At 42.5% G+C, this 15,522-nt stretch overlaps 1 protein-coding gene across 1 annotated transcript; it reads right to left on the bottom strand.

The window, feature by feature from the left end:
* Window positions 1-14,537: 14,537 nt before the first annotated feature.
* On the bottom strand, window positions 14,538-15,047 carry LOC139479642 (dynein heavy chain-like). Its single transcript, XM_071262482.1, has one exon. It carries the CDS (start codon window positions 15,045-15,047, stop codon window positions 14,538-14,540), a length of 510 nt encoding a protein of 169 aa, XP_071118583.1.
* Window positions 15,048-15,522: the final 475 nt, after the last annotated feature.

The following is a 15,522-nucleotide window of genomic DNA, read 5'->3' as shown; positions in this document are numbered from 1 at the left end:
TCCCCCGGGTTGGTATGATATTTAAAACCTTTATCCCACAGATGCGGGTTTTAAATATCATTAAAACCCTCGGACGTGCTTTGTCCTACACTTTTGCATTTTAACACAATGTAATAAAACATAAAATCTAATGACAAATGTTTTCTTTATATTCCCGAGGATCGAACATGAAAGTTTCGTATCTGTAGCCCAGTACGCCAGCAACAGATATTTGCTGTTTACGTTCGTGGAAAGTATTTTGAAACATAAACATGTTGATAAACGTTGTTTTAAGGTTTTTTTTCTGTTTATGATTTAGACAAAACTCTTCCCCCGGTTTGCTAGATATTTAAAACCTTTATCCCACAGATGCGGTTTTAAATATCATTAAAACTCTCGGACGTGCTTTGTCCTACACATAGAGAAAAGTAAAGATATTTACGTTTGATAGAATGGTTCTGCATATCTTCTGTATGTACTCACCGTGTGTCCACGCGGTCAACGTCCAGTAAGTATCAACCCCGTACTGACCACGTCGTACTGACCACGGCGTCTTGCGTCACAGCTGCGTGCCCATCGTGTTTGATTAATTCCCTGATTAACAACTGTATCACCATATTTTAATCAAAACCAATGCAATGAGATGATTATCTCTCTATACCGACACCCGGTCCGCATTTCTCTTCCTACTAACACTGTATAACATCTTCTCGCTGCTAACACTGGATCACATCTTCTCGCTACTAACACTGGATAACATCTTCTCGCTGCTAACACTGAATAACATCTTCTCGCTGCTAACACTGGATAACATCTTCTCGCTGCTAACACTGGATAACATCTTCTCGCTGCTAACACAGGGTAGTGGAGAACAGGGTCAGTGCCTAAGTCATATCCACCAGCATTGGGAGGAATCCATATGGGAACTGTTTTCACTAGTTTCACTATTTCCCGTGACTATCACAGTACACGACATTATTTGTTGGTATAGTCGTGGTAATTATCTAAACGTTACTCGGTATCACATTGTATACTTTAAAAAAATGAATATGTCCCCAAAACTGCCATCATGTGCCATCTACTACGGAGGATATATGGAGGGGTCGGTCGGTATCCGAACCACGCGGCCATTGCTGTGTGAGGTAATATCTTAAATCTATTGGTCACGGAACAAGCCGAGTGGATCCGGGCAACATCGGACACACGGGCACGGGCGCCGTGTTGTCGACACAGGTGCCTACGTACGTCTAGTCATCCTCGATTATGCATTCTTATTTTCAATGTAAATATTTGGTATTTATCCCCATAGCAGGGCGATATGATACACTGGATAATCGAGGGTGCAGTACTGTCAGTTTAACCACATCTCTCACCAGTCTGATATATAATATATCTGAGAAAGCTGATATAAAAAAATAATCTTTGTGAAATATGTACGTCTGATTCTTTGCCTTTGGCTAAATATGTTGATGATTTTAAGAATATCTGAGAAAATCTTGAAATACAGACATGGTGTTTATGTATTTGTTATGACCAACCCACGTTACTTACTCAATGTACGAAACGCGACAACAATTGATGGGGAGGCATTACCTCGATTCTCTCAAAGTGTATTCGACTTAATCGGCCTTTCTCGACTGTCTCATTGATCGTTGAGTATGCATTTGTGAATGATTTGAATTTAAGCATAACAAAAGCGCGATAAAACAAAGTTACCTCCCTTAGTTCATCCGAGGAAGCGTGTTACTGATTTTACAGCTGCTTCGTGCAATAGTTAAATTATACTTTATGGCATTATTCCCAATTACCGACGACCGTGCCTTTCAGTCGTTCGTGTCGTTCCGGTAATCTTCGTGTTTCGGATTTCTCCATCCTGCTGTTTCCCGTAAGCAGTATAAAAGCGCAGTGCACGTGCAGTCCGCGCTTTTCAAACCAAATCATTTTTGGTAATGTTGACTGGGTACAATCTATCACAACTGGCTTCACTTGCATGCATCTCATAATAGTGAGTGAGTAAGTATGGTTTTACGCCGCTTTTAGCAATATTCCAGCAATATCACGGCGGGGGACACCAGAAATGGGCTTCACACATTGTACCCATGTCGGGAATCGAACCCGGGTCTTCCGCGTGACGAGCGAACGCTTTAACCACTAGGCCACCCGACCGCCCCGCATCTCATAATAACTGGTTTCATTTGTATGTATATATACGGTATTGTTTCATTTGTATGTATATATACTGTATGGTTTCATTTGTATGTATATATACGGTATTGTTTCATTTGTATGTATATATACGGTATGGTTTCATTTGTATGTATATATACGGTATTGTTTCATTTGTATGTATATATACTGTATGGTTTCATTTGTATGTATATATACGGTATTGTTTCATTTGTATGTATATATACTGTATGGTTTCATTTGTATGTATATATACGGTATTGTTTCATTTGTATGTATATATACGGTATGGTTTCATTTGTATGTACATATACGGTATTGTTTCATTTGTATGTATATATACGGTATGGTTTCATTTGTATGTATATATATACTGTATGGCTTCATTTGTATGTATATATACGGTATTGTTTCATTTGTATGTATATATACGGTATGGTTTCATTTGTATGTATATATATACTGTATGGCTTCATTTGTATGTATATATACGGTATGGTTTCATTTGTATGTATACATACGGTATTGTTTCATTTGAATGTATAATAACGGTATTGTTTCATTTGTATGTATAATAACGGTATGGTTTCATTTGTATGTATATATACTGTATGGTTTCATTTGTATGTATATATACGGTATTGTTTCATGTGTATGTATATATACGGTATTGTTTCATTTGTATGTATATATACGGTATGGTTTCATTTGTATGTATATATACGGTATGGTTTCATTTGTATGTATATATACGGTATTGTTTCATTTGTATGTATATATACGGTATGGTTTCATTTGTATGTATATATACGGTATGGTTTCATTTGTATGTATATATACGGTATTGTTTCATTTGTATGTATATATACGGTATTGTTTCATTTGTATGTATAATAACGGTATGGTTTCATTTGTATGTATATATACTGTATGGTTTCATTTGTATGTATATATACGGCATGTCAAGATCTCCACCCTGTCATTCTTCTAATGGAGGCGCAAGAGGTTGCCCTGCACGCTGTGTATACAAAATAAAAAGAAGTGGTTGTTTACACCTTGTCATAAGTACTTCGAGTAGGTTTATCAACGCGACTTTAGCAGAAATGTATCCAATGTAATGCAGAGGTGAGATGACACGGAGTTTAACCTCGTATTCAAGGTTATTGCACTTAGATGAAATCAAACTCACTCACTCATTCATTCACTGCAGAATAAAACAATGTTCAGGGCTCCGCGTGTATTTGTAAGTGTTAGTCAACTGCTCTTTTGCTGTCTTGTTCATGACGATTTCTCATTTAGCGGAAAGAGTGAACTGCTTCGTACGTTACAAATAGGAGAATGTTTAACAAAATATCCCGTTTGATGTTCCCTGTGACAGAGAGGTTTTATTGGTCTGTACCCAGAATGAGACGCGTGTCGTAAAAGACGAGTATGCTTGTCATAAGCGGCGACTAATGGGATCGGGTGGTCAGGCTCGTTGACTTGGTTGATGCATGTCATCGATCCCAATTGTGTGGATCGATGCTCATGATATTAATCACTGGATTGTCTGGTCTAGACTCGATTATTTACAGACCGCCGTTATATAGCTGGAATATTGTTGTGTGCGGTGTTAAACAACAAACTAATCAACCAACCATCTCAGAATGAATCAGAACTCATGCGGTGTATGACATTAGGTGTGTGTTAATGTCCGGTGTTGATGCAATTATTCTTTTACCAAAATATTTTGTACACATATTTTTTATCTTGTTCAGTAAACAACTGGTACTCAAACATTTTCAACAAGAACACTTTCAAACTTTTACAAATACATTGAAAGGATGTATGAAATTATAAGTTATTAATTATACGCAGGCAACACTAATCTATGACATGTCATCACGCACGTGCCGATACAATGACATTAAGTTTTAATTAACTTAACGATTTATGACGTGTTTCACACTTTTAACTACATTTCTATATCACAAGGGCATAGTGCTACTTTTCTGATAAATGAGGCTTTTTTATACCTATTCTGGGCCACGTTGGGAGTAACATGGGCCCTGATGAGGGATAACCTACAATGATGAAGCGTGGCTTGTGCTTCCACCTGCGGTCACCGACTGAAGATCTGGGTCAGTCTGACCCGTGGGTCTCCCATCTTCCCACTTCCCGACCCCCCGACTCTGTAAGCCGTTAGCACATTCGGATGTTTGCTGTGGCTTCTCACTGCAAGAAAATCGATACCACCAACAAAACAGCTTTTGTAGTCGGAGACGTTTCTTGTCCGAGTTTGTCGAGGTAACTCCGACATTCCCGTGGATATGTCAGTCGGCTTGATCTCTGTGTGGCTTCTATCTATTGTTCTTTAACGACGCAGTCAAACAAACTGCAAAGCTGAAGCCCAGATTGACCTGATCCCGACACCAGAAATAGACAAGACCATTGCAAGGGAAACACGTGGGCCTATGGAAATAGCCATGTATGTATTTAAAGAACGCCTCATTACGCGTTCTTTTTGGAATTAATTATTCCCGCACGTGACGTTAACGAGTTTGTTGTAAAGGATGACGGCGTAAAGACCCCCGGAGAGTTTTACTGAAAGCAATACCTGAGTTATGAAGTCGACTCATCATATCCCGATATTCTGAATATGTTTCAAGTTGTAACATCTAAAGAAAATCGTCAATGCTTCATATACTTGTTTCCTCGTTTCCTCAATTATCAAAGTCGCGGTAAGCTAGAGCTAGATGTTTTAAATATGCCCTATATCAGTGCTATCTGATACACCAAAGATTATGTTGTGTATTTGTGAACAGCCTGTTTCCTTTAACTGTACTTGTTTCCTTTAACTGTACTTGTTTCCTTTAACTGTACTTGTTTCCTTTAACTGTACTTTAAACCTCTTTTGTCATTGGCAGTCACTTCAAGAGGCACACTTAATAGTATACAGGTCATTCGTCATCAGTTACTTCAATATTGAGTATTGGTGTTTGTATGATGCAGTTCAGTGATTTGTAGTAAAAAAGTAGTATCATGTGAAGTTGAAGTATGACTTGTACACTCTACTAGTACCCAGTGTTTGTTTATTTGTTTTTTTTGTTTGTTGTTTAACGCCGCACTCAGCAAAATTCTATATGACGGCAGTCTGTAAATAATCGAGTCTGGACCAGACAGTCCAGAGATTGACGTATGAGCATCGATCTACGCAATTGGGAGACAATGACATGCATCAACCAAGTCAGTGAGCCTGACCACTCGATCCGATAGTCACCTCTTACGACAAGCATGGGTTGCTGAAGACGTATTCTGTACCCGGATCTTAACGGGTCAAATACCAAGTGATGTTCTATAGATCTGTGACCACAGAAGTGCTGGAACTAAAACCTTCCAGTTTTTAGAGGCTGTAGTATTATCGAAGACAAACACATTCTTTATTGGTTCAATGCGACGTGTCTGTGCAGACGGTGGGGCCTTCATCAAGCAGCAGTATAGAAGTTGCAATCCATGTCAACTCTCGTTGGGCCCGTGAAGATCCGGGATAGAATAGGCCTTCAGCAACCCATTCTTGCCGTAAAATGCTACTATGCTTGTCGTAAGAGGCGACGAACGGGATCAGGTGGTCAGGTTCGCTGACTTAGTTGGTGCGTGTCATCGTATCCCAATTGCGTAGATCGATGCTCATGATGTCAATCACTGGATTGTCTGGTACAGACTCGAATATTTACAGACCGCCGTCACATAGCTGCAGTGTCGCGTTAAACAATAACAAACAACAACAAACAACAACAAACAACAACAATGTCCCCATGTCTTACAACACTTAGTGAAACTTTAAGCGTTGCATTCTCGAAACTAAATTTATATATTTAGATATGCTGAAACATAAACTTACTGAGACGACTTATAGAAGTAATTAACATTCCAGTTTTATCTTCAGCTGGCACTGAAATAATTAGTATTACTTAATGCCTATTTTTGACAACACCACACACCTGTAGCAATACATCAATATTCGAACAACAGCATGGTAGTCTCTTCACCCTCAACCTCCCACCCACCACCACCACAAGGAGGAGTGAGTGAGTATGGTTTTACGCCGCTTTTAGCAATATTCCAGCAACATCACGGCGGGGGACACCAGAAATTGGCTTCACACATTGTACCCATGTCGGGAATCGAACCCGAGTCTTCAGCGTGACGAGCGAACGCTTTAACCACTAGGCTACCCGACCGCCCCCCACAAGGTGGAATTCTTCGCACTAGACCTGCTGGGAGCAAAACATTTATACATGTGGAAGATAATCATTCAATCATTGGAAGGATTCGGGGGCAGTACTTTCGCATATTTCTGACATGAAAACAAACATACAGATTGTGCTGAGTGTGCTGTTTCCAAGGAAACAAAATCGTATCTTTTTATATTCCATTCTATACATTTCTCAATCTTACACATAGCTATTTTCTTACACGTCTCATGGGGGACAAAACATGACAGAGTCACGTCTTCGACTATATGTGTAACACTGTTGCCAAATAAATGTGTCTGCTTGTTTCTGGCTACACCAAACAATGGTGGGCGTGAGCGTGAAGTGTGGTGCTGTAGGCGACTGTATCCACCTGTGAGAGACACCTGACAGCGGTGTTGACACCAGGTGTCTCTGGGACAAGCCGTGCCGAGGATGCAGCGCTCCGTTATCAAACCAACACGTGTCTCTGTAAGGGGGCAAAATAGATCAGTAAAAATAGATATCATACAATGACTTTATAACTCACTTGATCGATATTTCGCCTACATTGAAAGAGTAATTGATAATATATCGATCGGGTTGTTTGAAGGAGTGTTTTGCGTTTTAGGCATTGGAGAAGTCAGTTCTCGTTCGCTGGAATAGCAGGAATCGTGGCACATCGTGTGTGTCGGTATACATGGTACATGTTCACCTCAGCACGGGGGTTTCAGGGGCAGTATGCCGGGCATATCAAGATTGTCTTCACGAAGTTTGTTTGTTTGTAGTTTAACGCCGCACTCAGCAATATTCCAGCTATATGACGGCGGTCTGTAAATGATGTCCAGTGATTGATATCATGAGCATCGATCTACTTAATTGGGATACGATGACATGCATCAACCAAGTCAGCGAGCCTGACCACCCGATCCCGTTAGTCGTCTGTTACGACAAGCACATTTGCCTTTTACGGCAAGCATGGGTTGCTGAAGACCTATCCTACCCCGGAGTTGACAAAGACAATCCAGGATTCCTTCCCTTTACTTGTCATAACGGTCTACAATGTGGAGTGGTTGTAGCAATGTAGTACCTGGCGGATCGTGTACAGTCATTGTAACCACACGACGTGGGTCGTGTTCACTGAAACAACATTCAATCGGTCTCGACAGACAACAGAAGCTGGTTAATTCACCCTATTAGGAAAAGGCGATAAATCCTCGGTAGTAGACTAGCGCTTAGTTTCTGAAAATGTGTAATTTTGATTGACATTTTTTATTTAAATAGTAAGATGGGAGATTCAGAACCTGAGGAAAATCTAGATTTGTTTTATTTAGGGCTTTTGCATTACAGAAAGGGCTGGGCGGAAGGGACAATAATATTGTTCAGGGACTGTGAGACATACTATACCTCGGTCGCCGTAACAGTGTAACCGGAGATCCGGCTATGACTGATGACATTAGACTGGGATGAATTAAATAATATATGATAATTTGAATTGTAAATCAGGATGCAGCGGTAGAAACTAACATTTTTAGCCCATTAGTCCTGATAAGGATGACATATAGCCAAACCCTTAAAAATGGAACATTTCTACCAGTTCTTGTGATACCCTAATTATTTTGCAGTTTGGCAAGGCTTTCAGGACTAGTGCGAGGTTCTAACGCTGGGATGCAGCTGAAGTGTGAAGATCTGATCTGATGGCATCGGCCAGTGGTTGCTGATGTCGCATGTATATGTGTTTCTTTAATTAGATTTATCCTCATAATGTGGTAACGAGTACTATTATTCCTCACCGCCATATGTTGCTGGCTAGCTCTGTGAGGTACCTAGCCAAAAGAAGTCTTGGCATGACAGATTAACTATTGTAATACGAACAATTTCCGTTAACTTCTTTTTAGTAGTATATATGGCATCGTCTGGTGTGAATCCTTACATTTGACTTTAAACAATACTACTGATTACAGTTCTGCCTATGAACTAAGCAGTTGCCCACAGGAGAGACAAGATATGTCCTGATATGTGTATGGACACTATAAAAAAAATATTCTGATTATGAAAGTGCTTGTAGTTAGCGCCAAAGGGCGGTCGGGTAGCCTATAGTGGTTAAAGTGTTCCCTCGTCACGCCGAAGACCCGGGTTCGATTCCCGACATGGGTACAATGTTTGAAGCCCATTGCTGATGTCCCCAGCCGTGATATTGATGGAATATTGCTAAAAGCTTCGTAAAACATACTCACTCACTCACTGTATTGAGCGCCACCCGCGGAAGTGAGTCACAATCGCCGGGCCTGTCTTTAACACAGCAACGTTTGTATGTTGTTGACAAAGGTTGCCAATAGCAGGATAGTGGTTATTACCCTGCTTGGGGGATTGGGCGGGTGTGGCCGCCTTTCGCTGGAGTAGTTCATGTTGACTTTACCTCTCGTTATATTGAATATATGAATGTGATTCAAATGTTTGCCGGCATCTTCAGTCCTGGCAGAACTTTTGCAGATGCTAAGATTGTTTCGTTGAAGTAACCTCCAGCGTCCCTTGTGTTCCGTTTCCCCCTAATATATCACCTATGCAGTCAACAGGTTTATAATAAAAAAACAGGTGGGGGGAACAAAAGAACTCTTTCCAAAAAAGGCCATTTCACTTTGGTTTGCCATGCTACAAATTACAAACTGTAGGCGTAGAACTAGACTTACTCACAGCTCTTTTTCGAGTGGACTTGTTACGCATGGCTGGAAAGTCATGTGGGAAGGTCCCCCCTCCCCCATCAATCGTGAATTCAAGTATACAAAAGATGACGCCCCAATGACTCAACACCGAATGTGTCTCTGCAGAAGAACTATGCTATGCCATTACAGGGTATTTTTGAAAATTGCATTCCGTTAACATTTAATTCAAATTCAAAGAAGTGTGAAGAGTTTAAACCTTAGCCCTTTTTACATTTCAGCTTCTAACCCATCCGATCACAACAGACAACACAATTACCCCCGTAAAAAATCTCCAATAACGCTCCTACTCATCCAGTACTCTCCGATCCAGTGTCTTCTAACGTTATGCAAACCGCCCAGCTCGACTGCCGATCCAGTGCTCAGACAAAAGCCTTAAAATGAAACCAACGTCTGTCGGCTGTTTGTTCGGCGACCACGTGATGTACGTGATGTGTGCCGGGGGGAGGGGGAGGGGGTGTTCTGTCACCCTCATACCTGACAGGTGAGCCCATCTATCTAGTTGACCCGGGACACCAGATAAGCTGACGCAGCAAACCTCCACACTGGCGGCTTGTGATATAGGTCGTTATCTCAGGCGACAAGCCCCCGATATAGTGGAGGCTGGCGCGTCAACCAGTGTCGCCTGTTCTAATTCTTTGAAAGGGAAGTTGTATTTGACCTTTCACGAAATGTATTTACCGATGTGGCTAAACGTGTTACGTCACTTCTACGCCATCCTCGATAATGCAGTATATTATATCTGCATTACATCCCGATAAATACCCTGGACCCACGCCCAACCGAAGTGACGTCACTATCTCTATTTCTCCGTCTGTAATAACGCTGAGATATTTCTCTCGCACATCAGTGCGATGTGATTGGTCATTCGGCATCGTGTCATTTGAATTCAAGCTATGGCAACGGGTAGTTTCAGGGGGTTTACAATAAGATGACATTAATCGAGGATGCTCCCTCGCTTCAGTTTAGCAACATGTCTCCCAGACTTAACCATCTCAGTGCTTGGAGGAATGTATATATGCGAATAGATGGCTACATTGAACACTGCTTAGAATCTAGACGATTATGAAACATATTCGAAACATGGGTGGCCATATTTGCCTACACACAGATGCCGTATTGGTGCAGTGTCATATAAGGAATATAGCAAAATTAATGTTTCATAGTTGAGTTTCGGTATTGATTTTCGGTGATATTTCCTTTTATGTATGTTTAGAAAACACAGGAGTGTAGTGACTCATCAGTACCGTGGTGACTAAGTGTTATTCTATGTGGAAGGCTGCATCCACACAAGGGTTGGCTGGTGTGACCCAAGCCTACATAGGTTCTCTCCAATGTCGGTGGAATGATAATAGTAAATAGTAACTAGCTATCAACCACACCACTCCTAGTCTGTTGATATCGCGGTAAGAGAGGCGCAGTAAGAGAGGCATTTCCTCAGTAATGAACGCGCGGGGGGGGGGGGGGGGGTTGTAGGTATTTCTATGACAGAGGACCTATACCTCTTGACCCGATTTGACATTCCTCTCACCTGTATACCGCAGGTAGAAATTAATTTGTCAACTAACCAATCATAGCTGATGACATAAACGATCTCTGTACATTATTGTGGCCGGCCTGAAGGCTGATCGGTGATTATCGCAGTTCGCAGCTATGTCAAGTATGTCCTTGACATCAACGTAAGCGTGGCTGTCGCCGCTCCACATTTGGGTATTGGGAGTACTGTACCTGTATATAGAGCGGCTGAATCCAGTCAGGCAGGGGGCTATGCCTCTCAGTGTTTGCAGACCAACAACTAACGCCAGGGTGTATAGTGGGTCACGGTTGGTTTGTATTACAAGGTGTATGCAGCCCTTCCTGTGTTACTGATAAGTGGTTATTATACAGTGTCATGTACCAACTAGATAATTTAGATGAATAGACATAGCATTATATGCACGTAGAAGTTGACACAATTCATTTAATAAGTCAATCATGAATTGCAATTTCAGAAACAATTTTGTTAAGTTATGCGTTTCCTGTACTCTTCGTTGTTAGGACCGGCGTCTATTTAGGCATCATGTATAAATAGGACTAGGCACAAATGATCCACCACTAAGTACAGCAGGTGCATCTACAACATGTACAACCATGGCAGCTGCAAATACAACAGGAACAACTGCAGCAGGTGCAAATACAACAGGTACAACTACAGCAGGTGCAAATACAATCAGATTAAAGATGTACAAAAGCCAATGTTATCGTTCATATTTCGCTACCTTGAAGGTTATGGAATTCAAGGTCACGTAGTTAGTGCAGGGTGTGGTTGATTCTGACTGGTCTTAAAACAAGGCGGCGTATTTTGTCCCCAGCATCTGACAGACATGGCGCGTCCCTGTCACTTAGTGTGTAACCTTTCGTAATACCACCGCTTGTTTAGAGCCCGCCTACAATACAGCAGTGCCCGTGGCGCTGTTTGTCTTCGATGCAGCCACGAACGTGATGTAATCTGTCATTGCACCGTTTAACTAAATAAATCTAAAAAAACATAAGCAATGATAACCATTTGTTCCATTTTTTTTATCAAATCGGTTTGACGTGTAACTCCAAACCGTTAAACAGTGCCAACGTCGGTATATGTTAAGCTCCTTGCATCGCCGGGGCAATGGCATAATCTTGATATTTGCCTCGGGTCAATGGTTCTCGCGGAGGGAGGGATGCGCTGTCACGCTGTAAAGAGATAACCGCTTTATGTCGTGTGATTGTGGGAGTGTCAGTCATTATGGCGCATAAAAACTACAGCTACTATACACGTCCGTGGTAAAAGTGTTTAGAGACGATGTCCGACACGACCCGCAGCACGTACATCAGTCTGATCGTCATATTCTGGGCACGAGGACACAGAAACCAGATGAAACTGAAAACACCGGAGACGAGACCCATTCATAATTTCAATTATTTCCTTCTGTAGAACGTGATGACACGTCCAGTTTCTGAAATACTCCTGTCAGTGACGACCACCCTGGCTTAAGCATGGCCAAGACCTGATAACCAAGTAATTAAGTGTGCGCCATTAGTAGGCTTAATGTAGCAACTTACCAGAGTAGTTGATACTCTCAATATAAAACCCAGGAGGTATTACCCTTATATATATTATATATGACCCCAAAAGGCACGGATACAGGCGAAATAGTTTCACTATGTGTCACTAAGTATTACAATTGTTTTCATAGCGAAGCGGCCCATACCAATGTGACGTCATGAGTGAGTTAGTGAGTGAGTATGGTTTTACGCCGCTTTTGGCAATATTCCAGCAATATCACGGCGGGGGACACCAGAAATGGGCTTCACACATTGTATCCATGTCGGAAATCGAACCCGGGTCTTCGGCGTGACGAGCGAACGCTTTAACCACTAGGCTACCCGACCTCCCTGTGACGTTGCTTAACACCATGCTCAGCAGTATTCCAGCTATAGGATGGCAGCACGGAGTCGGGTTAATGTGTCTGAGTGGGCTATCCACGTAAAACTGCGGCATGGTATCTCAGTGGGCATGCACTATAAAATCGGCATTTGTACGGATTAGTACAAGCAGCCACACACGCACGCACGCACGCGAGCACGCACACGACCAGTAAATACTTGGGTCTGGACCAGACAATCCAGGGATTTTGGTGCCTTACATAATGGTGACTGCATACATATTACGTTTCTAAGACACGTATTCGCTGGTCATCATGTTCCCGAGGCAAGTGAGTTAACTGACTATAAAAGTCCAGTTTCCACCATTGCCAAACTAGGCTGGTATTATGGAGTTACATTTTGGCTGGACTAACGAATCTATGCATAGTCCAATCAAAATCGCGCTCCGAAATCGAAATCCCGCTCGTAAACTGTCATGCAGATTTCGGTCGATTGGAGGATTTACAAAACATGTGCACCGCTAACTAGTTGTCAACATATATTTTCTAAATCTTTTCATGTTTTTAATCAAGGTGCTCACGTGATTTGATGCACTTCGCGATGTAGGTCTCGTTTTGTCACAATATAGAGATCTTGGTTATGGATCAGATCGTCTAGACTGGGCGCCGCCGTTTTGTTTGAAGCAAACGCAAGTGATACGAGAGGTGGAATCTGATTGGTCCATAGGAGAGGCATAGAAGGGACATAACTCGTAATAGCCACAGGTGGCGCTACGATCGAGCCCAGGAATTCCAGCCTAGCTCGGCAAGGGTGGACACCGGACTTTTAAAGTCAGTTAACTCCCTTGCCTCGGGAAGATGGTAGTCATGGGTTCCAATCTGAAATTTGCTCTGACTCTGATTGCTCTCATACGTTAGCGCCATATTCGTGCTTATGAGTTTCACAAACGACATACGCCATTCGACATTTCTTCCATCACTGAGCGGACCCATCCTGTCTAAGATTCCGTAAAAAGCAACATTAGAACAATGAACGACCGAACGACCTGTTGACAAGGGCAAGGTCACGTTATACACTGAGAGGCACTCGGAGTACACGTGGCAGTGTCGAACACCAATTGTGAACTAAGTCAGACAATAAATGCTATGGGTGGCAACACACACCTGCATGATGACCTTGGAATGACCTCTTTTTTCAACAGCCGAGGCTATACACCGGAGTCACAAAAACAGGAAAAGAAATTCGGACAAAAATAGGGAACATAAATACCCTTTACCTCGGGGCACGGGGCCTCAAGAGAGGTTGTCTTCTTTGGAAGTTTAAGTGGATAGTATTCAAATGAATTGGCCATACATCGCCATCTCTAAGGTCACTGGTGGCCCTGCCTGCGACCGAATCTTTATTTATTACGTATCTAACAATTGCAGAATTATATTGCTTTCTTCCCTTTCAGCGTTAAGCACGACAGGTAATACAATAGTCTCCGTGAGGCTTTGCTGGGTCTGGTTGAGCTCTGGTTTAGTTTTGGCTTTCTTACTCACTTACTTACAACCCACCCCAATGTTTATGTGACCAAGGTGCGAGGCAGAGACTAAACACAACACCACTATACTGATATACGGTCATGCATAAGACAAGCACACGCATATATTGGTATGCACCTTTGAGCTTTTGTGTGGAATAGTAACCGGACATTTCAGTAGCCATGACAACGCACTCTAGTCTGGCCCTAATTGTATCGTAAGAAACGCTGTGACAAGGGGTCTTTAAGCAAGCCTGCTGTCCAGTAGGTATGGCACATCTACCAGACATCAGGTGTATCGATCAGGTGAATCGATCTGGACCCAGTGCTGACTGGGGAGGAATCCAGTCTCGCAGATATGCCGGTAAACTGTAAGCATGAACATGTCCAAATATGGTCTTCCGGGAATACTTGCAGAGAAGAGAATAAGATGCCGGTGTCAATGTTTCAAAATGATCTGCCCGAAATGATGGCTGAATCTGTGTCAGTACATTCACACGTGTACAGTCGGTGAGTTCAGGGCGTATAGGGGACACAGTTGACCATTGTATAGGGGACACAGTGGACCATTGTATAGGGGACACAGTTGACCATTGTATAGGGGACACAGTGGACCATTGTATAGGGGACACAGTTGACCATTGCATAGGGGACACAGTTGACCATTGTATAGGGGACACAGTTGACCATGGTAAAGGGGACACAGTTGACCATTGTATACGGGACACAGTAGACCATTGTATAGGGGACACAGTTGACCATTGTATAGGGGACACAGTTGACCATTGCATAGGGGACACAGTTGACCATTGTATAGGGGACACAGTTGACCATGGTAAAGGGGACACAGTTGACCATTGTATAGGGGACACAGTTGACCATTGTATAGGGGACACAGTTGACCATGGTATAGGGGACACAGTGGAGCATGGTATAGGGGACACAGTGGACCACGGTATAAGGGACACAGTTGACCATTGTATAGGGGACACAGTTGACCATGGTATAGGGGACACTGTTGACCATTGTTTAGGGGACACAGTTGACCATTGTATAGGGGACACAGTTGACCATTGTATAGGGGACACAGTTGACCATTGTATAGGATTTGTTTGTTTGTTTTTTGTTTAACACCGCACTATTCCAGCTATATGAGGGCGGTCTGTAAACAATCGAGTCTGAATCAGACGGTCCAGTGATTGACACAGTATAGGAGACACATTGGACCATGGTATAAGGGACACAGTGGACCATGGTATAAGGGACACAGTGGACCATGGTATAAGGGACACAGTGGACCATGGTATAGGGGACACAGTGGACCATGGTATAGGGGACACAGTGGACCATGGTATAAGGGACACAGTGGACTATGGTATAGGGGACACAGTGGACCATGGTATAGGGGACACAGTGGACCATGAATGGTATAGGGGACACAGTGGACCATGGTACAGGGGACACAGTGGACCATGGTATAGGGGACACAGTGGACCAGGGT

Source organism: Haliotis cracherodii, unplaced genomic scaffold (genome assembly GCF_022045235.1).
Source record: "Haliotis cracherodii isolate W230 unplaced genomic scaffold, xgHalCrac1.p SCAF_4, whole genome shotgun sequence".
NCBI classification, from domain to species: domain Eukaryota; kingdom Metazoa; phylum Mollusca; class Gastropoda; order Lepetellida; family Haliotidae; genus Haliotis; species Haliotis cracherodii.
The sequence above is the reverse complement of the archived record's forward strand: the minus strand, read 5'-3'. Positions and strand labels throughout refer to the sequence as shown.

Bases quoted from the DNA above. Each gene is read 5' to 3' on its own strand.
- LOC139479642 (XM_071262482.1), bottom strand. From the start codon at position 15,047: ATGGTCAACAGTGTCCCCTATACCATGGTCAACTGTGTCCCCTATACA.